Source organism: Neophocaena asiaeorientalis, unplaced genomic scaffold (assembly GCF_003031525.2).
Source record: "Neophocaena asiaeorientalis asiaeorientalis breed wild unplaced genomic scaffold, Neophocaena_asiaeorientalis_V1.1 scaffold87, whole genome shotgun sequence".
Classification (NCBI taxonomy): Eukaryota; Metazoa; Chordata; class Mammalia; order Artiodactyla; family Phocoenidae; genus Neophocaena; species Neophocaena asiaeorientalis.
In genome coordinates, this window is record NW_020175432.1 from 1,060,662 (window position 1) to 1,087,339 (window position 26,678).

Here is a 26,678-nt window from a genome sequence, read left to right on the forward strand (position 1 = left end):
CCAGAGTCCGTTTTAGAACATTTTTATCACTCAGTACCCATTAGCGGTCACTCCCCAGTCTCCCTCCCTCAGTCCCTGGCAACCACTAATCTACTCTCTGTCTATGGATTTGCCTGTTCTGGATGTTCCGTATAAATAGAATCGCACGCGATGTGGCCTTTTGCATCTGGCCTCTTTCACTCAGCATGAAGTTTTTGAGATCAGTCATGATCTTCATCCCTTTTATGACTGCTTAGTATTCCACTGTGTGGATGGACCACATCTTTTATGCGTTCATCCGCTGATGGATGTTTGGGTTGTCTCCACCTTTTGGACACTTTGCCTATTGTCTGTTTCTCAAGTGTGCCAAGTTTGTTCCTATCCCAGGGCCTTTGCCCCTGCTGTCTCCTCTTCTGCCAGCCTCTCCTGCATGTGGACTTCTGTGGCATCAGTCTCCCCGTGGAGTATGAGCTCCAGCATGACACGGACAGGGCCTGTTTTGTCTTCTGCTTCATCCCCGGCATCTAACATGGTGCCCACACTTGGGGCTCAGTCAGTTTTTGTGGAATGAATGAATAGAACGGAGGCATTGGAGAATGAGAGAACTGTGAAATTGCGTAAAGCCCAGAGTTGACAGAGTCTAAGGGCTTCCCCACCCCTGACATCGACAGTCCCAGCATATCCCTGGGCTGAGACACCACTGTGGCCTCCTACCCCGAGAGCCACCCCACATAGGGGCCATTGAATGTCCCAGTCACCAACTGGGGCCTCCAGTGAGAAGCCCAGACCTGACGTTGGAAGGGTAAGGGGCTGACTTCAGAGGGGCAGGGGCCTTGGAGTCTCCCAGCCCCACCATCTCCCTGCTGGTCCCCTTCTGGAATGTTCCTCTGAGGGCCCTGTTCAAAGACTGTTGGCCACCAAGAGATGGGGGATGATTCAGTTGTGACAGTCTCAGGGGAGGACATTAGTTTGGGAAAGACCACATCCCCCCTAGGCAGGTCAGGCTAATCAGGGTGGTGCCCTCTGTGGTTGGACCTCAGGGGGACATGCTGGAGGTGAACTGAAACACCCCATGTTTCTGGAGACTGCACTCTATGTAAATGAGATCCCCGATGGCCAGACTTTCTAAGTGACAAGGGTCTCTTGGACAATTCTGATCCCCTGCCCAAAGAATTGCTCTTCTCCTCGAGGTTGGGACCTTGTCCATTGGGCCGTGGAAGGCATGGAGGTTCAGAGAGGTGAAATGTGTTGCCCAAGGCAGCCCAGCTTGTGAGATCAGGAGGCCAAACTTGCATCTACCCCAGCCAGGCACAAAGGCATCAGCTTAAGTCACAGGGAAGAGTCCTGATATTTCTCTTAACTGAGCCCCATGCTGCATGCTTGAAGGTTGTCTTGCCTAATCGTCGTCACGTGACTAAGGAGAGCTATCTTCGTGCCCACTTCACAGATGAGGAAACTGAGGCCCAGAAGAGTTTGAGTGACTCACCCAAAGCCGCACAGCGAGTAAGTGAGAAACCAGGTTCCATGTGTCTCCTGTTTGAGCCTTACTGACCCACAGGCTCCAGAGAAGGCCAGCACCACCACCCCCAACCCCCGTCAACAACCCCAGGAGCAGAGGATGGTGATGACATCCATCTTGAGCCTGCAATGGGGGGGCTATCTATACCAGCTGCACCAGGGTGATAGGTCCGCAGGGAGGCCCCCAGCTCAGCCACAGGATCTGGGCCGTTTCTCTCTGAAAAGGGAGGAGGAAGTGGTTTTGCCTGTGTGCCAGGGACGGGTGAGGCAGCCAGCGCGCATCTGGGGCTAGCTGATGTGTTAGGCAGGGGTTCCCACACTCAGGGCCCACAATGTGTGTAGGGGCCCCCAAAATGTTTTAGTGTTTTAAAATCAGGAGAAAAAAATGGATACAATAATAATGAATATATAAAATAAATCCAGCCCAGGATACGTTAGTCTTGATATCAAGGAGTTTATAGAAAATAATTTTAAATGGGTGTGTTCTTTTTTTTGTTTGTTTTCTTACAGAGGAGGTCATAATGTAGCCCTGTGGCACGCAGTGAGGCCTCAGCCTGTCCAGGCTCAGTCCTGCCTCAGGGATTTTGCTTGTGCTGTTCCCTCCCCCTAGAGCACTCTTTCTGTGCAACAACCCGGCAATCAAGTTGACTCCTACCTGCCCCCCTAGCAAGCCCTTTCCTCCAGATCAGTTAGGCCCCCCTCTGCGGGGTTCTTGCAACTCCAGTTCCCCCTTCCTGACAGGCTGTCCACTGTGAAACAATGGCATTAATCATTTCTCACTTCTCTTCGTTTCTCACCAGGTTATAGATGCTGGGAGGGCAGGACCTATGCCTGTCTTGGGGTCACCTCTTTTGTTCCCTGAGGATCTGGCACACAGTAGGTGCTCAATAAAGGCTTGTCGAGGTCTGGATGGAGCAAGGGTGTCTATCCACCTGCATGCAGCTCAGCAGCTCCGTCAGACTGCAGATGGGGCGGGGGGGTAGGGGGGGGACAGCAGTGTCCTAGTCCCCGCCCAGAGCTCACCTACTTAAGGAAACAGGAACCACTTGGGGCAACGCCCCACCCCGCTGACGTGCATTCCCTGAACAGAAACCCAGGCTCCTGCAGGTGCCGGGGCACAGCCAGAGTGAGGGCCTCGGGCCCCCCCACAGGGTTCTCCCAGGTACGTGCCTATTTCTGTACCCACCCCATGCTGAGACCAGGGCCCCAAGACCCTGAGCTTCATCTCCACCCTTGAGAAGATAGCACATGGGGGCCAGGCTGGGCCTGAAGGAGGGACAGGGCTGGTGGGGTCCAGAGAGGCAGGAGGAATTTTCTGGGGGCACCGGTAGGTGACCATTGGAAAATAGAGCTGGAATTAGGGAAAGAACGTTCCTGGCAGGGGCACAGCATGGGCAAAGACATGGAGAGGAGAGACAGCTTGATCAGTATGGGGTAGAGTAAGGATGTGGGGATGAAGGGGTGAGGGAGGCCTCAATGCCAGGGTCAGAAGCTTAAAACAGTATGACTTCATTCATCAGCCAACAGCCCTGCACCCTCCTCTGTGCCCACCCAGTGCCAGGTGATGCTGGGGACCAAGAAAAATCCAAAAGAACCTAGCCCTGGACCCAGTCCTCAAGAGCTCCTAATATGGGGGAGACAGAGCCAGACAGAGACACTCCAGCTCCATGAGGCAAGGCTAGACCAGAATGGTGGGGAAGGTGAGGGACAGAGAGGGATGCCCAGGGCTTTGTCTTAGAGAAGAGGCAAGAAAGCTGCCTGGAGGGGGGATATTTTTGCTGACTCTTGAAGGATAAGTAAGAGTTCTTCCTGGTAGAAAAAAAGAACAAGCTTGTAAACATTACCTCATGCTAGGTCACTACTGGATTCATGAATGTTCATTATATACATACAGTGCTTACTGCTGTGCCAACTGTACCCTCTCAGGTAATTACCATCATTAACCCCAAATTGCAGATGAAAATTCAGGCACAGAGAGGTTAAGTGACTTGCTCAAGGTCACACAGCAGCTAAGTGAGGGAGCTGGGGTTTGAACCCGGGTTGCCTGGTTCTGATTGGGCTCAACTGATTTGTCACGCTGCTTCATTTAACATTTTTTAATGGATCTATTTAATTTCACTTGCCGCAGAATTCCTTTGGGTCCTTCCCCAGAGGGTGTGCTTGGTGTCTGTCTTCTGGCAGGAGAAAGTCAATATTGACTGGGTTGATAAACACATCCCCTCCCTGTGGAAACAGCTTGGTAACAAAGACCTTCTGAGATATTAAAAAGTTAGACCAGTGGGTGGGAGGAGAAGGGGCGAGCTGCAGTTTGGGGACAGAATTAAGGGTAAAAGTGAGGGGTCATGTGTAGACAACCCAGCAGGGCACAACCCTTTTGCTGGATTTTCACTGACTTAATACTGTTCTGCAAATCGCTGCTGTTTTCTTTCTGTTTTCCAGCTCTGTTTTCTCTGTCTTGGCTCACGAAGTCCTGTGGTACCTGAGCTTAAAACTGCTGAGAATGAGTGTGAATTAGCCATGCACCTGACAAGTTATAGGTGTGCCATCTGTAGCCACCACTTATGGTGACGACGGTGGCAGAAGCAACTGTTTGGGGCCACATCTCTGTAGTGTTTAATGAAACCATGGCAACCTTTTATGGCACCCACTGTGTACCTGCTGTTTCATTCATTCACTTATCATTTTGCCATCTCCATGTCCCTCCCAGGACAGTGATAGTTACTTAATATTTAAATAAACTCAGTTCTTAAATACATATATTTTTAAAAGGGACTTTCTAATACTTGTAGTAACGACATAATAAGAATAAAAGGAAAAGGAAAAATCCTTGGGGGGGCGGGCGCGGTTTGGGACAAGTCGATGAGTGAATGTGCATAAAGTGCCAGCACATAGTAGGTGCTCAAGAAACTCAAGCCGACTTCAATCCTGTTGTTCTGTCCAGCCTGGAGGACTTCTTAAAGGAGGAAACACCATGAGCTGCGTGAATAGAGCAAAGTTGTGACGTGGTCCAGGCTTGACTCTCTTTCCTCCCTCCCATTCCCAGGTCACCCCTCACCCCTGGAAGCCATGACAGAGGCCAGAAAGCTGCCCCCACCACTGCCTCCAAGACTGGACTGGTTCGTGCAGACTCAGGTGGACCAGCTGACCTGTGGAGGGGTCCCTGAGTGGTTCCATGGTGCCATCTCAAGAGAGTAAGGACACACCCACACCTTCCACCCTGCCCTTCACCCTCTTCCCCTGTCTTCCCCGACTCTAGGCAGGTTTTTACTGCAGAATTCTGGGCTTAGCTCAGCTAAGTGTGTTAAGAGGGTGGGTGAAAAGAGCTCTGGAGTCCCAGACTTGAATCTTGCCTCCTCCATGGACTCACTATGTGACCTTGAGCAAGTTACGGGTCCTCAGCTTTCTCTATACAAGTGGCCACCAGACCAGCACTGCCAGGGACCTGACAGGCCCCTGCCCCCCACCTCACCCAGGTGGGGATGCAACCTCACCAGTCAATGATGGCAGAATGCAGCCTCAGAATCTTTCTTAACACAGTGCCCCAAACAGCTGCTCTCAGTCCATCAGGGATATAACCAACATGCACTTCCTACATCAGACTGAGCTCTGAGGACATGAACAAATCCACCTAGTCACCCCTAGGGTCTGGCTCTAAATAAATAGCGAATAGAACATTTATTGCCACATTCTGCATGCAGGAAGTCGAGGAAACTGTGAAAGCCACAGAGAGGAGGAACTGGGCATGGTTTCTGAGTTCTGGGGTGCACCAAAAGAAATACAATGTGAGCCACACATTACAATTTTAAATCTTTTTAGTAGTTTCGTTAAAAGAGTGAAAAGAAACAGGTGGAATTAATTTTTATCATATTTTTTATTTAACCCAGTATATCCAAGATATTCTCATTTCAACATGTAATCGGCGCTAGGTCCTCAAAATCCAGCACGTATTATATGCTAAAATCACGTCTCAATTCCCACCAGTCATATTTCAAGGGCTCAGCAGCCACACGTGGCCAGTGGCCTCTGTATTCGACAGCTTGGGTCCAAAATCCCCATTCGGTCTCCTAGAAGGCCACATTGCTCTTTGTGAACCCGGGATAAGAGTAACAATAATACACTAAGTCCCCTACATACAAATGAGTTCCATTCTGATAGCGTGTTCGGAAGTCCAATTTGTTCGTAAGTCCAACAAAGTTAGCCTAGGTACCCAGCTAACACAATTGGCAATGTATTGAGTTGGCCAAAAAGTACGTTCGGGTTTTTCCATACGCTCTTACGGAAAACCTGAACCAACTTTTTGGCCAGCCCAACAGTACTGTACTGTAAGCGGTTTATAATACATTCGCATCTTTGAAAGTTCGCATCTTGAAGGTTCATATGTAGGGGAGTTACTGTAGTCAGCATCTTTGTGGGTTCTTACCAGCTGGCAGTAAGCCAGCTGCACACTCGCGCTGGATGCACGTCATCTGTCCTCAAGTGGGCCCTGAGAGTAAGAGTTTACTTTCACCTTAAGGAAGCTGAAGGTCACCAAGGGACCGACCCTCACCAGGGGTCACACAGCTAATGAAAAGCATGCTGGATTTTAAAACCAAATGCATCTAAGAGCAGCTCCTGCTTTATTACCTGTGACACCTTGATCTACCCAAAGGTGCCTCTGGGGGGTGCCTTCCAGGCATTGGGAAGGCAAGCAGGGGCTCTGAGAGATGGTCAAGGTCATCAGAGGCTTCCTGCCAAGTCTGGGAGAACACCCCTGTCCCTGAATATCTCAAGATCTGAAATAACCAAGAAAAGAAGGGGTTTTAGGCTGTTTGTTTGAAAACAGAAAAGTACAGGCCTCTCTGACTCAGGGGCACCAGTACTGGGATGACTGGTATACCAGACATCTGGCCAGTATGCTTAGCCATCTCTCTCCTGTATTTGCCCTTCCAGGGATGCCGAGAACTTGCTGGAGTCACAGCCACTGGGATCCTTCCTCATCAGGGTCAGTCACAGCCACGTGGGCTACACGCTCTCTTACAAGTAAGGCCTGGGCTAGGGGCCAGGGCAGGGACAGGAGGGCTCTGGGGCTTCCTTGGAGGAGCAAGTGGTGCTTCATACAACAACTTCTCAGTGAGCAACCAGTGCGAGGGTCTGGCCAGATATAACTGAAGAGAAGGCAGTTGCAGGTCTGGCTGTAACCAGCAGACTTGGGCCTGGTGGTAACTGAGACTGTGTGTCTGAGAACAGGAACTGCTGAGGACTCAAGAGTGGCAACTGCATTTCCCCTTACTACCCCTCTCCCCTACCATTTAAATGTCAACTCCCTGACTTCACTCAGGGGGACATGTTAGGGGAAACCAGGGCAGCCCAGCTCCTTAATTTCTCGATGCCCGATCCAGCATCTCAGTTAGGGGATTCAGCAGCACAAACTACTTTTCAAAAGGATTCCAGGCCAAAGGAATTTTTTAAATGGACCTATTACAGAGTTACCCATAGAGGGGAAAGCTTAGGCTTTTAGTCACACAGTCCAAGGCTTGGCTGTGCCACTTAAGACGCTGTGTGATCTTGGACAAGTTACTCACCCTTTCTGTTCCCCCCTCAAAGTCCTCATCTCGAACATAAGAATGCTAAAATTAATTCAGAGTCATAATGGGAGGATTAAATGAGACGTAGTAAGCACATAGTGGTCCATTAATAAATGCATCCGTTCATTAATAATGGAGCATTTATTCAGTACCTGTACCAGTTTTCATTGTTGTCATTTCTATTGATCATTTACCCCTTGCCAGGCACGGAGCTAAGCTTTTACCTGCAGTAGCTTGTTCCATCTTCACAAGAAGTCCTGAGGTCAGCCTTAGTAGCCCCATGTGATAAAGGGGGAAACTGAGGCACAGTGCAGTCACCTGCCAAGTGTCACATGGCTAGTGAGTGGAGGAGACTACAAGGGAATCTAGGCAGATGGGCTGTAGCCATGATGCTACCAGGTCAAGGGCTCGGGGATGGGGACAGAATGATGGGGAATGAGATGGCAGTGTCTCCGCAGAGCTCAGAACTGCTGCCGCCACTTCATGGTGAAACTTTTGGACGATGGGAGCTTCATCATCCCTGGGGAAGAGAGAGCCCATGCCTCTCTAGTTGCCTTGGTCACCTTCCATCAGCAGCAGCCGTTGCGGCCACACGGGGATCTGCTGACGCAGCCCAGCCAGCAGGTGAGGGTTGGGACCCTCAAGGGCCATAGCGCTCTCCCAAGGGCCAAGCCCCCCAGACTCTTTTGCTCCCTCAGTCCCCTCAGCCTCTTGTGATTCTGTCATTCTTGCGGTCCCCATTTCTCTTGTGGCCCCGCCCCTCCTGGTCCTTGTTCCCTGGCCCGCAGGCTGATTTTTTTTACAGGAATTCATGTGCCAGGTATAACCTTGGCTGATCTACAGGAATAGCATATTTCCTTATAAGACTCAGTGGGTGGGGCCCAGCCCTCACAAGCTGCTGTGGGAGGGGCATATCTCCTTATAAGGATTGATGGGCGTGGCCTAGGCCCTCAGAAGGGGCTGTGAGTGTGGCATATTCCTTATAAGGCCCAGAGGGCAGGGCCTAGCCCTCAGTAGCTGCTGAGGGAGGGGCATTCTTCCTTACAAGGTTTGTGGATGGGGCAACCTCTGAGGCCCCATTTCCAGGATCTGGGACCACAGCCCCATCCCTGTACCCTCCTTGGGACTAAGCTGCATGTCCCCTCTGCCCCGCAGAAGGATCCAGCAAATGCGGATTATAAGGATCTCTTCCTTTTCTCCAACGCATTGGCTGAGGAAGCCACCAGCTCTGCTCTTGGCCTCAGCAAATATCAGAATCCCTCCTCTTGTCCCATGGCCCCACTTGAAGAGGTATGTGACAGAAAACTGGCACCTTCAATCTGGAAGGCGGGAGGTGAGGCAGGGGGATGCAGGAGCAGAGGTGGCCAACAGCTGCCAGAGGAGATGTTCTAGAATGAAGATTAGATCCCGTAGCTCCGAGCTCAAAACTTTTCAGGGAGACTTCCCTGGCAGTCCAGTGGTCGAGACTCTGTACTTCCAATGCCACGTGGGGTGTGGCCAAAAAAACCCCAAAAAAACCAAAAACAAACAAACAAACAAAAAACTTTTCAGTGATTTCCCAAGGCACTGAGATTAAAATCCCAACTATGATCTCAGGTCCCGCTACCCATCACCAGCCCAACTTCAGCCCCTCTGCCAACCCTTCTGCTGTTCTGACACATCAAGCTAACCTCAGGGCCTTTGCATGTGCTGTGTGCTCTGCCCCCAGATTTCCCGTGCCTGGCTTCGTTCATCACTTCTTCTTCAAGTATCTCTCTGCCCAGTCACCAGACCTAAAGTAGCCCCTCTGCCGTCTCCATCACATCACCCTGTTCATTTGCAGCAGAGCAGTCTGTAAAATTTGAAAAGTCTTGTTTATTTATGAGTTTTCATGTTTCCTGCCTGCCTCTCCCATCAGACTGTGAGCTTTGGGAGGCCTGGGAATCTGACTTGTTCACCACTGCTTCTCCTGTCCCTCAGAGGACCTGGCACATCGGTGGGTTTGCAGGTGAGGGTGGGGGAACAGTCAGGGAAGGCTTCCTGGAGTAGGTGGCATAGAGCTGGGACATTCAGGATGAAGAGGAGCCAACCACACATAGAGATGCAGGGAGGGCATTCCAAATAGAGGAAACAGCACATGCAAATGTCCTGAGGCTCAGGGTGAAAAACAGGAACCACAATAGCCAATGTGTGGACAGAGTGGAGTGAGCAAAAGGGAGATTGTTGGGAGGTGAGGGGCCAGAGTCGGCAAGGGTCATTCATGCCGGGTCTTGGGGCCAGGGTGAGGTGCTGGGATCTATTCCAGGTGTGCTGGGGAGCCATGAGAGAGCTTGAGCATGGTGGGACTGATGGTGTTCCCTGTGGCTGCCAGCTGCAAGAAGGGGCTGTCTGGGGGCGGGAAGGAGGCAGGGACAGTATCCATGTGGGAGAAACTAGAAAGGGAGCCCTAAAGGTGGATCTTGCTGATGGCTTGGAGGTGGAGGGTGAGGGGAAGAGGGACAGTATCATGGTCTGAGTCCCCCAGTCATCCATTATTTGGGAAGTGATCCCAGGAGGTGCCATGAGGGGAGCAGGAAAGTGGGTCAGGAGAGAGAGGGCCACCAAAGGAGGCTGCTGTAGTGAGCAGGTTACCCCTGTGGACTCTGTGGAACACGCACGTCAGTTATCCCACCTTAGGGACAAGGAGCTGTGGTACTGATCTTCCCTTCCATCAGTCATTAGTCAAGCGCTGTCTCTGGGAGGTTTTAATTCTCTGGTACCTCTGGTCTGCAAAGTGGCCAAAGAAGTCCCCAAGGCAGAGTCCCCACTGCTGGCACTTGGGAGTGGACCTGGAGGCACCAAAATGCTCAAGACAAAGGGATGTGGATGGGGCATTGACAGCATCTGCCACAAATGACACCCAAGTTTGGGGCCTGAACAACCTGGTAGATCAGGGGTTGGCAAACTACTGCCCAAGGGCCACATCTGGCCCACTGCCTCCTTCTGTATGGCCCATGAGCTAAGCATGACTTTTATGTTTTTGAATGGCTGAAAGAAATCAAAAGAAAAATCGTATTTCATGACCCTTGAAAGTCAGATGAAACCCACATTTCCGTGTCCATAAAGTATTAGAGGAACACAGGCACGCTCGCTCACTGACGTATGATCTCTGGCTGCTTTGGCCCTACAACAGCAGAGGTGAGTAATGAAACATAGACTGATCTGCAAAGCTGAAAACATTTCCTCTCTGACCCCTTACAGAAAAAGTTTGCCAACCACTGAGGGAGACAGTGAAGCCCTTTACTGAGACAGGAAGTGTGGGTCGTGGGATCAGGCTTGGGGGTTCTCTTTGGGACTTTCTTGGCCCCAGGACATCTGGGTGGAACCCAGATCCCAGTTTCTGGGGCAGATTCAGAGCTGTGGTAGGCGGGGTAGCCCCAGGTCTCACCTGCTCTCCGTTTCAGGCCTTCACAAACCCAGTCCTGCTCCATCGGCGAAAAGAAGGGAAGCCATTGGCAGAGCCGGACGGGGCATCCACGGAGAAAGCTACTTCCTCCTGCCCCCCGAAAGCTCCTCTTGAGGAGGTCCGCCAGAAAATCTGGAGGAATCTCAAGATACTCCCCCAGACGGGCAAGAAGGTCCAGCAGGAGCTGAAATCCCAGCTGGTGGCTGCGAGCTCATCGCTCTGGGACGCCAAGCCATTGGTGGTGGCCCATGGCTCTGGAGCTGGAGCAGGGGACTCAGCCTGGAAAAATAACGTCTACACAGACCCCCAAGCTCCAAGAAACAGAGATGAGCCCTCCAGGAAAGCCTCAAGGTCAGCCAGCTGGAGCGAGACAACCTCGAGGGTCAGGGACTGGCACCAGGCAGTGGTGAGGGCCCTGTCCTCACACGTGTCCAAACCGGAGCCGAGGGGCTCGAAAGAACCACAGGACTGTCTCCCCGAGGAGTACCGCTCACCGCCACCCTTCGCCCCTGGGTACTGCTAGGTTCGCCCCGGCTCTGGGACCCTCTCTGCCGGGGGCCGTTCATACCTGGACCTTTTGCTCTCTGCTGTGACCCACTAGCCCTCAGGGACCTGAGGAATGTAATAAAGACATTGCTTGGGTCTGGTCCTGCGATTGCCAGTAAGGTGACCTGGTCATTTTAATAATAATTAGTAATAATAATAATGTTACCGCAGTGGCGTCTAGGACACCTACTTTGTGCCTAGCCTCACACCAGACCCTCCATGTTCATTATTTCTTTTATGCCTCTGAGCAGGCCCATCAGGTAGGTTCATTCTGCACATTTTGTGTGTGTGTGTGTGGTACACGGGCCTCTCACTGTTATGGCCTCTCCCGTTGCGGAGCACAGGCTCCGGACGTGCAGGCTCAGTGGCCATGACTCACAGGCCCAGCCGCTCCGCGGCATATGGGATCTTCCCGGACCGGGGCACGAACCCGCGTCCCCTGCATCGGCAGGCGGGCTCTCAACCACTGCACCACCAGGGAAGCCCCCATTCTGCACATTTTAAAGAAGAGACAGGAATTTCCCTGGCGGTCCAGTGGTTAGGGCTCCATGCTCTCATTGTCAAGGGCCTGGGTTCGATCCCTTGTCGGGGAACTAAGATCCCACAAGCTGCGTGACACAGCCAAAACAATTAAATTATATTAAATTAAAATTAAAAAAATAAAGATCCAGGTTCAGAGAGGAGAAGAGGTGTGGCCAAGGTCACATGGCTGGGGTGTCAGCACCAGGATTCGAAGCCAGGTCAGTTTGAGCCCTTTCTCCACGTAACCTAGGCACACCTCATAGAGTACATCCTTGTCTGTAACAGGGCTGTTCATGCCTTCCTCTCAGGGTTCTTGTGCAAATGGAGATGAAACTTGTGGAGGGCTTGGCACACAGTAAGCACTCCTGACATCAACGGCAGCTTTAGGAGAAGCATAAGAGGCCCTTTCCTTTAAAAAGGGAGAGGCAGCCTAGGGCTGTGGATGGGGATGGGCTCTGGAGGGAATCTTGGGTTGTGGGGCTGTGTGACCTTTGGTGAGTCACTAGACATCTCTGGGCCCGTTTCCTCATATGGAAAATGGGGAGAAGAGCAGTCCCTCTTTCTCAGGATGAACCAGCAGAATTCAAATAAAACCTAGGGCTTTAGCACACAGTAGGTGCTTAATAAATGGGGGTTAGGGCAAGAGTGGACACCCTAGAAATAATACACAGTGGAGGTGTCTGGGAGGGTCCCTGGGGGGCTTGTCTCTCTTGCAGGAATGACCACTCCTTGGATTGACTGGGGACATGGAATGGGCCCCCAGGCTGACTATAGGTGGACTGGGTATGGGGGTTCCCAAATCTGCAAGATGTAGAGGTCTGGGATGTGCAGTGAAGTGGGCCTGGGTTCAAGTCCACCTCTGCAGATGACTTCAGGTGTGGCCTTGGGCAAGTCACCCCGTTGCCTCTGAACGAAGTGTGAGTTATCCTCAGCCAACCCTGCTGGGATGTCACAGGCAGCCAATGTGATGAAAGAATGGCAGGTGTTTCCTGAACTGTAAAGCACTGTGCCAGCCTCAGTGAATAACATTCCTGCCACCACACCCTCTCCAGAGGCCTCCTCTGGTGATTCTAATGAATCAGTGAGGCGGTGAAGCTTTAGTCCCCTTGAGGAATTCAGGGATTGAGGGGGGAAAAGGCAACTTGAGTGGTCGAGGGTTGGGCTTTGGGGGGCCCTGAGCTGGGACAGCATGGGCCTGATCTCCACACCTCGCCTCTGCCCACCAAGACCCACAGTGAGGCACTTCCAGCCCTCTCGGTGGAGAGACATCCAGAAGTCACCCCTTTCCTTGTACAAATGGGGAGATTGTGGCCCAGAGAGGGTGCAGCCACACCCAGGATCACATAGTGAGGACAGAGGTTAGATCCTTGGCTGCCTCCCTCTTGTCTGCCAGGTTAAAGTTGGGAAACACGTTTTCGGAGCAGCTGTGACTCAGTGATGTGTGTTTATTCCCGGAGCCCAGGGAGACCAGATTCTACATTGAGATGAGGGGTCGCCCTGCCTTCCTCTGGCCCGGCTCCTCTGAAGTACCCTCAGATGCGGATGTGGAAGGTGCTGGGTACAAAGAGAAAAGGAGTCTGTCAGCAGGCAGAGGGTACCCTTCCTTCGTCCTTCTCCCCAACACTCCCACCAGGAGTCCCCGAGGCATGCAAGGAGCCACAGTGGGTGGGGGAGAGATAGACCCCCTCAATAAACCCCAGGCCGTGGCCTTCCTGACCCCCACAGGGGTTGAGAGCACATCATTTTGGATCAGAGTGTACATCCTGGCTCTGCCCCAGACCCTAAGTACGCGGCTACCCCTCTCTGGGCCTCAGTTTACTCCCCTGTAAAATGGGGATAAGCTGTCCCTCCTTCACTGTGCTGTAATAAGGGCTAAAAAGAGGCCAATGTACAGGGCGGGACATACAGTAGGTGCTCAATTAGTAGCAAGGGATTCATCCTGGTGTCATTATTTGTGTCTCTGTGGCGGGAGACTAGCCTTGCTTATCCAGGGTAGAGGAAGGAGGCCCTCTGGTCATGAAAGGATACCACCAATGATAACGGCCACAACAGCAACCATAAAGCAGTTACTGAGCACCTACTGTATACCAGGCACTGCTCTAAATTCTTTCCGTGTACTAGCTCAGAGGTCACTCAACTTTTCTCTGCAAAGGGCCAAATAGTTGATATTTCCAACTTTGCACAATGACTCAGCACCACCATGTAGCTCAAAAGCAGCCGTAGACACTATGTACACAAACAGGCATGGCTGTGTGCCAATAAAACTAGCAATAGACACGGAAATTTGAATTTCATACGGCTTTCATGTGTCGTGGAGTATGATTATTCTTTTATTTTCTCCCCCAACCATTTAAAAATGTAAAAACCATTCTTAGCTCACGGGAGGTACAAAAAAACAGGTGGTGGGCCAACCCCTGTATTAACTCATTTAACCCATGCTATCCACCCTACAGTGGAAGCACTGATTCTCCCCAGGGCTGCCAAGTGCTATGGTACAGTCTGTTCACTACAAAATGTTCAAGCAACTGAGGGCTGAAGTCCAACCATATTCCACTCACCCAAAGAGCTGTGTCCACCCAGAGGAGGTGTTCACAAGGTCTCTAATTATCCCCATTTTAAAGACACAGGGACTGAGGCTAGGGAGGTCGGGAAAATTCCCCAAGGTCACAAATGAATGAACAGAGGGATTTTCACAAAGGGAGTCTGTGAACCCTTTCCATAAGAGCCTCTCTCATACATGGGAACGGATTGTGCAGGGTGGAGAGGAATGTTACCTGAGGAAGTCCGGCGCCCGCAGGATCATGTTCTGGAAGTCTTCCAGGGACAGTCGCCCATCGTGGTCCCCGTCGGCCTCATCCAGCACCTTCTCACACACCAGGCTCACCTCCTCAGCGCTCAGCTCTCCCCGCGTTAGCTTGGTCACCGTCTGCTCCAGGTCCCACACACAGATGTAGTCATCATTGTTAAAGTCTGCGCAGCAGAACAGGTGGGGCTGTGGTGGTGAGGGGACACAGGGGCAGGCAGGCTGGGCCAGTCATGGGCACATCTTTTCCCTGTCTTACAGAGGAGGAAACTGAGCCACTGGAGGGAACCCAAGACCCTAGGGTAATATCTGGATCTTGCTTTGGAATTGGGCAGGGACCTGCTGGGAGGTCATTCATTCACTCAAGTATTTATTGAGCACCTACTATGTGTCAAGTGTGTGATAACTGTTATTCATTCCCTCTTTCAACAAGTATTTATTGAGTGCCTACTGTGTGCCAGGCACTGTGATAAATTTTCATTCGTTCAGCAAGTATTTACTGAGTACCTACTAAGTGCCAGGCACAGAGACAGATGGTGAACCAAAAAGACACTGTCACTGCCCTCGTGTCTCCTCAGAGAGAAAGTCAATAAGGAGTGAACAGATGAATGAACAAGAAATTAAGCAGCATTGCTCCATGAAAGGAGAGAAATAGGCTGTGGCATGGAGAGTAACTCGGGGGCATGGGTTACTTTTCACCAAAATTTCAAGGTAAGAAGGAGCCAGGGGAAAGGTATTCTAGACAAGGGCACAACAGAGGCAAAGGCCTAGAGGCAGAAAGAGTTTGGTGTGTTGGGGAAACAGCCAGGCCATTGTGGCTGGAATGGAGTCAGTAAACGGATGGGGTGGGGAGGTACCAGGGTGAGGTGAAGGACAGGGCCACGCAGGGCCTCGGAGCCCTTGGGGAGACATTTGTGATGGCAGGACAGCCCCTGGCCCGACCCGGTCTCATTCCCGCTTCCCCACCCCGGGTCCCTGCACACACCATAAATTTTAAAAGCGTAGTAGGCTTTGAGGTCGCGGGGAGCCATTTCACTCATCACAGAAAACATGTCCAAGAAGTTGTCCAAGGTCATGTGGCCATCCCCATCCTCGGAGAAGACCTGGGCAATCCTCTGACGGAAAGGGTTGTCCTAGAGACAGGAAGCAGGGAACCAATCCCTGACCAGGACCTTGGGGGGAGGGCTCTGCATGGTTTCACTCTCAACACTCACCTTCCTGGGAACCTCCAAGTACCCCTCACCAAGACTCTCTTCCTCCCATGATCCCTGGAGAGGACTTCAGGCAACTCCAATCTCCACCCCAGTGGTCTGGGTGTCGTTAACCCCATTTCCAGCTTCAGAGGCAGTCACATGACCCGAGTGAGGCCAATCAGGGATTTCCATTCACCTGGCATCCGTGATTGCCTCTGGGATGAGCATATGACTCAAACTTGCCAATCAGAGGCTGCCCTGGGAGAGTTGCTGAAAAGTTGGGGTGGAGGAACCTTATTTCTGCTTGTTGCAGAGCTTATGGGAGGAAATCTGAGGCAGCTGGTGTTTCCCTTCACTACCTCAAGAGAACAGGCTTCCTGAGACTGAAGACTCTTCCTGGGAGAAGCTGAAAGATGGAGGGAGATTCCCAAGCATATTCTCAGAGACCCTGGTTCCAGCCGTACATGATGCTAAGCCTCTCCCTGCATTTTTGTTCATGTGATCCAACCCATTCTGTCCCTCTTGAATGAGGTTTCTGTCCCCTGTGATAAAATAATCTCTATCCACAGTCCCTCACCCCAAGAGTCCCCTCCAGAGTCACAAACTATGTGTCAGACAACCAGCTGAGAAGAACCCACATTTAATAGCTCCTACTATGAAAAGAAAAACTAATGTTCCCTGAGTACTTGTCATGTCACAGGCCCTGTACTGAGCACTTTACCTGCATTATCTCATCTCATCTTCCCAACAACCCAGGGTTTAAATCCTGTCTGTGTCATGTCCTAGCTGTGTGATTATGAACAAGTGTCTTAACCTCTCTGAACTTCAGTTTCTTCATATGTAAAATGGAAATAATCACAGTACTCACCTCATAGGAATGCAGCAAGGGACATCCCTACTACTTTTTCCCTGCCTGCCCCATGGCCCAGGCATACCTTCAGTTCAGGCATGCTGCCAATGAGCTCGTAAGGAACCTTCACATCAGGGTAGCTGGTATAGTCGAGAGGGACAAGCTGGGGGGCAAGGTCCTGGTAGCGATAGAAGAGCCTGGTGTGGGGACAGAAACAACGAGAAGGTCTGGGAGATGGGTGTGTGTGGCCTTGTCCCTACTCTCTCACTCTTGCAGCTGCTTACTCTACACTGAAAGATGCTGAGTCCCCAAGAGCCATTAGCCGTGGGCCTAAGCCTCACACACACAAAGCCAGACACAGGTGCCTTTATCGCCCTGGGGACAATGCCAAGGTAAAGAGAGGACTCCAGAGCTAGGGAAAACTAGAGTGCAGGAAGCAAGCCAGGGAGGAGGAAATTCTTCCTGGAGGAGGGGGCATTGATGCTGGGTTTTGAAGCATGAGTAGGAGCTTACCAAGCAGTTGGGGTTGACAAAGAGAGAGTGTTTAAGGCAAGGTCATTCATTCATTCCCTCTTTCAACAAGTAGTTATTGAGTGCCTACAGTGTGCCAGGCACTGTGATAAATTTTCATTCATTCATTCAACAAGTATTTACTGAGTACCTACTATCTGCCAGGCACAGAGACGGATGGTGAACAAAACAGACACTGTCACTGCCCTTGGGTCTCCTCCGAGAGAAAGTCAATAAGAAGTAAGCAGATGAAAGAACAAAAAAGTAAACAGCATTGCTCCATGCTAGGAGACAAATAGCATTCACATTTAGCATTCAGAGAATCTGAGCCAATCTATGTACCTCTGGACATTATCACATCATTGGCAAGGCCTCTAAAGGCCCACATCCTCACACTTTCCTTCTCTCCCTTCACAGCGGGGGGCAGGGTTCTCTCAATGGGGCGGAGCAAACACAAAAGTCTAATATTCAGGTTTTTCAAAAGGGTAAATGAAAGACATTTTGCAAAACACCAAATGCCATACACACTACCTAGATGGTAGAGCCAGCTCTCCACCCTAATGCCCTCACCTGGTGACACCATACCATCATTGAAGCATGCTGAGCAGTAGCCTTGTAGAGACCATCCTTGATGAGTCAGAGGTCCCCAAGTTGCTAGGGACTGTCTCTGAGGGGGACAGGAGCCCCTCGGTCACATGATGACTAGGAACTCGAGGAGGAGATATCTGGAACTTCAGTCCTGGGTTCCTTCAGAGAATAGCCTGGGCTTGGGTTTGGGCTTCTGTATGGCCTTGTGTAAGTCCCTCTTCCCCTCATCCCCCTTTCCCCTCAGTAGGTCTGTCTGACAAGCGAGAAGCTTGAGGCAGACAAAATGTTAGTCTCCAACTCCTTGGGGCTCTACCCATCTACCCAGGGGCCTGGGGTCAGCCTCCCTTGTCTGAGCCTCAGTTTCCCCATCAGTAATCCAATCGTGATGGCCAGGATGACCTTGCAAGCTGTCCTCACCCAGACAATGGGGCTCACTGGTGAAAGGTGTGTCCATCAATAATGGATGTCCTGTGCCCACACAGTTGGGGCCTTGGCCCCTATCACTCTGCAGCTAAACCCCAGCCAGCTTCAGTTTCACAGCTCCAAGTTCATGGGTCGGGGCCTCTGGATAAGAGCTCCAGAGTGATGGGATGAGTGATGATGTAGAATACCCACCTGTGCCTGTCTCGCTCACACCAGGGACCTGCAGCAGCCTGGGGCCACCTTCTCACTCTCTAACATTGATGTCAACCCCACAGCCCAGAACTGGCTCTAGACTCTGCCCCTGGCCTCCCAGCCTCTTGACACTGGCCTCAGGGGGATCTTTCTAACATGCTGATCTGTATCTGCCATGCTCACACACTCTCCATGGCTCCCCACCACCTTTGGGAGAAAGGCCAAGCTTGTCAGCCTAGAGACGTGACAACAGGACCAGATGTGACTTCTCAGCCTTCCCGTCTCTGCATCCATCCACCAACCATGCACGCAATCCCCCCATTAGTGCTTTAACCCTTATGAAGCATTGAACGTGGTCAAATTGCAAATCAAGCAACGTATAGCAAGTTTCCACCTCTTCCTCCCTCCTCCCTAGACTGACCTCATGATTTCCTTCCTCGTGAAGAAGGTGCAGTCCTGCGGAGAGAGATGTTGGCTTGACCCAGACCCTGCCTGGGGGGGGGGGCCTCCTTCCTCTCCCACAAGCCCACGTCCATCGCTGCCTGAAGCCACACACAGAGCCTCCCCAGAACACTTGCTGACTGCACACCCAGGATGAAGAGATGCTGTCCCCATTTCTTGGGCCAGTAAACCAAGGTTGCCAAACCCACCGAGGGCCCGGCCCATCACGCCTACCTGATATGCTTCCAGCTGCTCATGAGTAAATACTGTTTGCTTGTTGCCCATGGTGAAGACCACTGCCAGGACCCTGGAACAAGCTCCCAAAGCCCCCAAACTCCTCGGGGCCACACCGGTCGGCAGGCTGCTGTGTACCAGTGTCTGGGCAAATCTCCCTGCCCTGGTTGTCACCTGCCCACCCTCCACATCACCCCCAGCCTGGGTGAGACTCAAGTTACAGCCGAGCTCTCTGGGCAACAGCCTGAGTATGTCCATAGCCACCAGAGCAAGGAGAAGGGCTTTGGGAGGTCACAGGGTAGCCCTCAGTGGGGAGAGCACACGTGCCACCACCAGGTGACACTGAGGTTATGGGGCACCTTTGAGAGATGGGCAGGGTGATGGAGAGGCTGCCAGCACACCCCAGGTCAAATTCCAGCTCTTTACCCACTAGTTGTGTGGCCTTAGGCAAGTCATCTGGTCTCTCTGAGCCTTGTTTGTAAAATGGAAATTATATTAGTACCTACCTCATAGAGTTGTTCTGAAGATCTAATGAGATCATTAATACAACCCCCCAAAAAATATTTGACCACTGGATACAAGCAAGCTCTAGGCACATAATGGTAAACAAGCTAGATGAGGTATGCATTGGGGATGATGATGAGGACAAGGCTATGGCTTGAGAAAAGCAATCCAATGTCTAAGTTTGGGTTCAATAACACCAGAGTTCTTTATTGGAGTACTTGTCAGAGGCTTTAATATGTTAATGTGCGCCATACATCCTCAAGGGGTAAATACAATGTAGCAGCTCCCAACCTTATTAAGACTCAGAATCCTCTTGGGCAGAAAATCTGGGAGTTGAAAGTTCCCAGCCTGGCACTCCCTGCCCTTCTCACTCTGGATCTGGCCTCCTTCCACTTTCCTCTCCTGCTCAGCCAGTTCCAGCCCCATACCCCAGGCCCCCTGAATCACTCTTGAGTCTTCCCCTTCCCTCATCCCCACTCTCCCTGGCCTGGACCATTGCAGTTCCTCCCACAAGACTCCTCTGGCCCCTGCCTCAGCTTCCATACTTTGCCCCAGCGTGTGAAGCCATCCTGTAAAATATGACTATGATCAAGCTTTAAAGACCCCCCTGAAGATGATCTTTTTGGGGGAAAAAACTGACAATACCAAGTGTTGACGAAGACATGGAGCAACTGGAACTCTTATACATTGAGGGTGTGATGCAAAATGGTACAGCCACTATGGAAAATGGGTTGGCAGTTTTTTATAAAGTTAAACATACACTTACACATGACTCAGCAATCCCACTCCTGGGTATTTGTCCAGGGGAAATGAAAACCTATGTGCACACAAAAACCTGTACGTGCGCACGAAATAGAGACAATATTTGCAAATCATGTAACTGGTAAGGGACTAGTCTCCAAGCTATATACAGAACTATTAGAAGTTTACAACAAAAAGACAAATAACCCAAGAAAAAAATGGGCAAATGTTGGGGGGAGGGAGGGATGAATAGGTGAAACACAGGATTTTTAGGGCAGTGAAACTACTCTGTATGATACTATAACGATGGCTATGTATCATTATACATTTGTCCAGACCCACAGAATGTACAACATGAAGAGTAAGTTCTAATTAAACTATGGACTCTAGCTGATGATGGGTCAATGTAGGTTCATCACCTGTGACAAATGCGCCACTCTGGTGGGGGTTGTTGATATCTGGGGAGGCTGTGCATTAGTGGGGCAGGAGATGTAAGGGAAAACTCTGAATACCTTCTTCTCAATTTTGCTGTGAACCTAAAACTTCTCTAAAACCAAAGTCTATTAAAACAAAGCAAAATGGGTAAAGGATTTGAATAGACCTCTCTCCAAAAAAGATATACAAATGGCCAGTAAGCACGTGAAAAGATGCTCGACATCACCAGTAATTAGGTAAATGGAAATCAAAACCACAGTGAGATACCACTTCACACCCACTAGGATGGCTATACTAAAAAAGACAGACAATAACAGGTGTTAGCCAGGATGTGGAGATTTTGGAAACATCATACACTGCTGGTGGGAATGTAAAGTGGTGCAGACGCTTTGGGAAACAGTCTGGCAGTTCTTTAAAAAGTTAAACTTATAGGGCTTCCCTGGTGGCGCAGTGGTTGAGAGTCCGCCTGCCGATGCAGGGGACAGGGGTTCGTGCCCCGGTCTGGGAAGATCCCACATGCCGTGGAGCGGCTGGGCCCGTGAGCCATGGCCGCTGAGCTTGCGCGTCCGGAGCCTGTACTCTGCAACGGGAGAGGCCACAACAGTGAGAGGCCCGTGTACCGCAAAAAAAAAAAAAAAAAAAAAAAAAAAAAAAAGTTAAACTTATAGCTACCATATGACCCAGCAATTTTTATTCCTAGGTGAAGAGAATTGAAAATATATGTCCACGTAAAAACTTGTACATGAAAGAAAAGTAGAAACAACCCAAATGGCCATCAATGGGTGAATGGATAAAGAAATTGCGGTCTATCCATACAATGGAATATTATCCAGTCGTACCAAGGAGTGATGCACTGATTCATGCTATGACGTGGATGAACCTCAAAACCATTATGGCTGAGTGAAAGAAGCCAGACACAAAATGTCACATGTTGTATGATCCCATTTATATAAAATGCCCAGAACAGGCAAATCCACAGAGACAGAAAATAGATACACGGTTGCCAGAGGCTGAGGGAGGGGGAATGGGGAGTGACTTCTAATGGGTATGGGGTTTCTTTTTGAGGTGACGAAAATGTTCTGGAATTGAATAGCGGTGAATGTTACACAACATGGTGAACGTACTCAGTGTGACTGAATTGTGCACTTTAAAGGGTGACTTTTATGGTATGTGAATTGTATTTCAGCTTAAAATTTTCTTTGTACATAAATTTTTATAGCAGCCTTATTCATAACCTTCAACAACGGGAAAAAACACAAATGTCCTTCACCTGGAGAATGGATAAACAAACTGTGGTTTGTCCATATGATAGAATACTACTTAGCCATAAAAAAGAATGAACTATTGATATGCACAATGTGAATGAATCTCAAACGCATTACGCTTAGTGAAAGAAGCCTCACTTCCTTCAAGTGAGTCAAGAAGACATCTACCAGATGATTTCATCCACTCATGTGACATTCTCAAAAAGACAATACTATAGGAACAGAAAATATATTAATGGTTGCCAGGGGCTGGGAGGTGGGAGGAGGAACAAGGGAATTTGGGGGGTGATGGAACTGTTCTATATCTTGATTGTAGTGTCGGTGACATGGCTGTATTCATTTCTGAAAACTCATAGTACTGTACACAAAAAGGGTGAATTTTATTGCTGGTCAATACATTTTTTAAATGAAGACAATAACAAAACTAGTTTTTAAAGACCTCCTTGCTCCCCATTGCCTCGTGGTTGAAGTCCAAATTCCTATGCCTGACCCCATCAAACACTTTGTGATTTGGTTATGTAACTCCCCCCCCAATTAATTAATGATTGAACATGTACTGTGTGCCAGGCGCTGTCCTAGGTCCTGGTAATACATTTGTGGAAAAAAATGAGTTTCTGATCTCATGGATCTCACATTCCAGTGAGCAAGCAACCAAATAAACACATAATTAGTCAGGAGGGCTAAGTTCTAAGAAGAAAAATAAAACAGGGCAGACATAGATAGAGATGAGGGTGAGCTATGTAGATGAGGGTGAGCTATGAGGGTGAGCTAACAAGATTAGGAAGGGAAGGCACCTCTGTTGGGGTGACATATGAGTAGTGACTGGAAGGAAGTGAGTGGGAAGTAAGCTGTGTGGGAAGAGAGTCCCTGGCAGTGGGAACAGCAAGTGCAAAGGCCCTGAGGCTGGAGCAAGCATCACACAGTTGAGAGAGAGCAAGCCAGCCAGTGCTGTATGTAGGGGCTCAGCAAGCACTAACTATGATTAAGTTAATTAATAACGGTTAATTAAGCTGCTGCTCATGTCTGCCATTAGAGGCTGCTTCTCTGATACACCAGCTCCAATGATGGAATTTTTTTCTTTTTTGCATTTCCAAGAAATCAGTTTTCATGGTATAAATAAATTAATTTTATCTTGGCATAGATCAATTTCAGCTTTATTATGTTAAACTATATGCAACAATACCTTATAGTATATCCTGGACTTCAACCATGAGGCAATGGGGAACAAGGAGGTCTTTTTAAATCCCCTTATAATATAGGCTATAGGACTTCCCTGGTGGCACAGTGGTTAAGAATCTGCCTGCCAATGCAGGGGACACAGGTTTGATCCCTGGCCTGGGAAGATCCCGCATGCCACGGAGCAACAAAGCCTACGTGCCACAGCTGCTGAGCCTGTGCTCTAGAGCCTGCGAGCCACAACTACTGAGCCCGTGTGCTGTAACTACTGAAGACTGTGTGCCTAGAGCCTGTGCTCCGCAACAAGAGAAGCCATTGCCATGAGAAACCTGCGCACTGCAAGAAAAGTAGCCCCCGCTCTCCACAACTAGAGAAAGCCCACGTGCAGCAAAGAAGACCCAACACAGCCAAAAAAAAAAATAATAATAATAATATAGGCTGTAAAACTCAGAATCATAATAACAATACTGCATGTCACTAATCACCAGGGAAATGCAAATCAAAACCACAATGAGATATCACTTCACATCTGCAAAAACAAAACAAAACAAAAACACACAAAAAACAAGTGTTGGCAATGACGTGGAGAAATTGGAACCCTTGCACACTGTGGGTGGGAATGCAAAATGGTGCAGCCTCTGTGGAAAACAGTATGGATGTTCCTCAAAAATTAAAAATAGAACTACCATATGATCCAGCAATCCCACTTCTGGGTATAAATCTAAAAGAATGTAAATCAGGACTTTGAAGAGATGTTAGCATTCTTATGTCCATTGTAGCACTGTTCACAGTACCCACAATATGGAAACAGCCTGAAAGTCCATCGATGAATGAATGGATAAAGATGTGGTATATATATAAACAATGCAATATTATTCAACCTGTAAAAAGAAGGAAATTCTGCAATATGTGACGACATGGTTGAACTTTGAGGATGTTTGCTAAGTGAAATAAACCGGTCACAGAAAGACAAACACTGCATGATTCCACTTATATGAGATATCTAAAATAAATTCTTGGAAGCAGAGAGTAGAAAAGGTTGGCAGGGACTTGAGGGAGGAAATGAGACGTACTAATCAGTAGGCATAATGTTTCAATCATGCAAGATGAATAAGCTCCAGAGATCTGCTGGACAACATTGTATCTCCAGCCAACAATAATGTAGTATACACTTTGATAAGAGGGTAGATCTCAAGTTAAATGTTCTTACCACAATAAAATAAAATAAATAAAATAAAATAAAATACATTCAACTACCATACAACCCAGCACTTGCACTCATGGGCAACCCCCAGAGAAATGAAAACGTATATTCACACAAAAACCTATAATGGCTATTTTATTCATAATAGCCCCAAACAGGAAACACCTCATTTGCCCTTCTTCACTGTAATTGAACCAAACTTGGGTCTGCTTGCCTGCATGCAGCAAATCCAATCTACTGACACCAGGTCTTGCTGGAGGAAATTTCAGTGTTTTTTGCAAGGTGCCCAAATGCAGGGCCAAACAAGAAGAATGGGCAGCTCATTCTCAAAAGACCTGAACTCCCGGATGGCTTTCAGGGAAGTGTTTTTAAAGGCAAGGTGAGGCAGAGGGTCATAGGGTGCGGGATCAGCTCGTGTATGTCCTTTTGATTGGTTGGTGGTGAGGTAGCAGAGCGGTGTTTGGGGAATCTCAATCATCAACCTTCTGGTTCCAACCGGTCTGGGGTCTACGTGCTGGTGGTCAGCATGCAGTTAACGTCTTCCATCTGGTAGGGGTTTTAGTATCTGCAAAACAACTCAAGGATATGGCTCAGAATATTATCTATAGACCTTGAGGAGGAACCAAAAGTCCCTTACTTTGTTTAATGGCTAAACTATTATTATTTTGTCTCACTTGACTGTTTTCTTTTGTTTCTGCACCTTCTCACTTCTCTGGTTAAGTTTGCTCTTTGGAACTTGGGGAAGGCGTAGGAGGCTAAAGCTTGTCTACAAACAAGAGGTGGAGGACATGGGGTGTGTCCCCAGGAAGGCCCTGCAGGGTCCTGCTCAGTTTCATCATCACATCATACCAGGAGCTATATACCATGTCACCAACAACATTGGCTTTGATCACTTGGAAGGCGATATGTCCCATGTTTTCCCACCATACCCTATGTTTTTTCTCTTTCCATACCCTATTCTTTGGAAACAGTGTGGATTGTCTTACAGAAATGCTCCTTACAGGAGTCCTTGATGGCACAGAGGGAGATGTCATGTGATAAAGCACAGGCATTGACAACCTAGAGTTGGAAAGTGATTTTGAAGAGTATACTCTGAATATGAAGACATTTAGGAAGCCTTAACTGATTCACTGGTTTTCTTTGTATGTATACACAGCAGTAGCATATAATGAAAATCTCGAGACTCTTCAAAAGGATATAAAATAAAAATTGTAAGGAATCAAAAGCACTGTGTCATAGTTCACTTGTCACATTTTCCTTAGAACACAAATTATCAGTGGGGGTAATACTGCCCCCAAGGGGGTGAAAATTGGTTTGCGGGGAGGAGGTGACAAAAAAAATCTTAGATATTTCAGTGGTTTGTGGCCCTCCAAAGCTTAACCCTCCCTTGCAAAATCTTATTCATCAGCATTTAACTTCTCTAATTAAATTAAATTAAAATGGTCTCTTTAGGGGGGAATAAGTGGGGGGAAATGGTTGAAAAACACTTTCTTAAGGTTTATAAAACAGTGATGCATCTAATTTGAGCGGATGGCCTCATAGTGGTTGACAAAAACAAGGATCAAACAGTACTCAGTGTGCATTGGATTATGTCTGTGCCTCAGTTTCCCGACCTATAAAATCAGGATGGTTTACATAATAGGGTGGCTGTGAGAGTAAATTAGATGATCTCCATATGAGTCCATATAAAGTATTAGCTGTTATTGTTATCATCATCATCACTCCCATTTTATAAAAGAGGAAAGAGAAGCTCAGAGAGGTCAGACCACTTGCTCCAGGGCACACAGCCTTGGAAGTGCCAAAAAGGAGCTCCAAGGCTGCTGGGTTGGCTTGGGGAAGACAGATTTCCACACCTGAATCTTTCCTGTCCCTCCCTGCGGAGTTGATTCTGTCGTGGACAGCCCCACAAGTAAGCTGGCGCCACTTGGTCGCCCCCATTCACTGGCACAGGGAAGCCCCTTCTTTCTTTTTCTTTTTCTTTTTTTAAAATTTGTATTGGGGTACAGTTGATTTACAATGTTATGTTAGCTTCAGGAGTACAACAAAGTGAATCTGTTATATATATATTTACAGCCACTCCTTTCTTGGCGATCTCATCAATTCCGGTTCGCCAAAGGTTGAGCCTATGGCTGGAGAATTGGGCAGCGGTTTGCTGCCCCCTGCAGGTAGAATGGGAAATGGCAGGCATCGTGCCCTCCTTTGTCGACCCCCTCTAGATTTGGGGGCTCTTGCTTCTCTCTTCTTTTTTCTCCTCCACCCCCATAATGCCCTCAAAAAATGTCCCTGGCACAATTTGGGCAACAGCAGTCCAAATTTAAATGCACAAATGCACATACTCTTGGACTCAGCAATTCCACTGCTACAGATTCAGGCCAGTTGCAAAACTCAGATAAGATTTGTGGGCACCTAGGTGGTCATTGGTTGGGGAGGGCTTCACTCATCCACAGGACATCCAGCTTTGAGGAAGGTGGGGTGGAAGTGTACCTGCTGTCTTGTAAAGAGCTTCAAGACATTTTGATAAGTGAAAAGCTGAAGGCAGAAATAAAAGAACATCGCAAAGATATAT

At 49.1% G+C, this 26,678-nt stretch overlaps 2 protein-coding genes across 7 annotated transcripts; one reads left to right on the forward strand and one right to left on the reverse strand.

The window, feature by feature from the left end:
• Positions 1–2,552: 2,552 nt before the first annotated feature.
• HSH2D (hematopoietic SH2 domain containing) lies at positions 2,553–11,135 on the forward strand. Of its 5 annotated transcripts, none has more exons than XM_024767582.1 (7): positions 2,553–2,659; positions 4,541–4,688; positions 6,427–6,516; positions 7,520–7,685; positions 8,217–8,351; positions 8,959–9,048; positions 10,484–11,135. In XM_024767582.1, the coding sequence occupies exons 2-7, from the start codon at positions 4,564–4,566 to the stop codon at positions 11,006–11,008; spliced, it is 1,131 nt and encodes a 376-aa protein (XP_024623350.1). In that variant the 5' UTR covers positions 2,553–2,659; positions 4,541–4,563; the 3' UTR covers positions 11,009–11,135. The 5 variants fall into 5 exon arrangements, with proteins under 5 accessions (XP_024623350.1, XP_024623351.1, XP_024623352.1 ...); XM_024767583.1 differs by having other exon boundaries at positions 8,959–9,036; XM_024767584.1 differs by lacking the exon at positions 8,959–9,048.
• A 1,848-nt stretch (positions 11,136–12,983) lies between these two features.
• CIB3 (calcium and integrin binding family member 3) lies at positions 12,984–18,838 on the reverse strand. Of its 2 annotated transcripts, XM_024767563.1 has the most exons (6): positions 18,788–18,838; positions 18,534–18,568; positions 16,485–16,596; positions 15,342–15,489; positions 14,328–14,523; positions 12,984–13,107 (listed from the first exon to the last, which is right to left on the reverse strand). In XM_024767563.1, exons 1-6 carry the CDS (start codon positions 18,836–18,838, stop codon positions 13,086–13,088), a joined length of 564 nt encoding a protein of 187 aa, XP_024623331.1. In that variant the 3' UTR covers positions 12,984–13,085. The 2 variants fall into 2 exon arrangements, with proteins under 2 accessions (XP_024623331.1, XP_024623332.1); XM_024767564.1 differs by lacking the exons at positions 16,485–16,596; positions 18,534–18,568.
• Between the last annotated feature and the right edge of the window lie 7,840 nt (positions 18,839–26,678).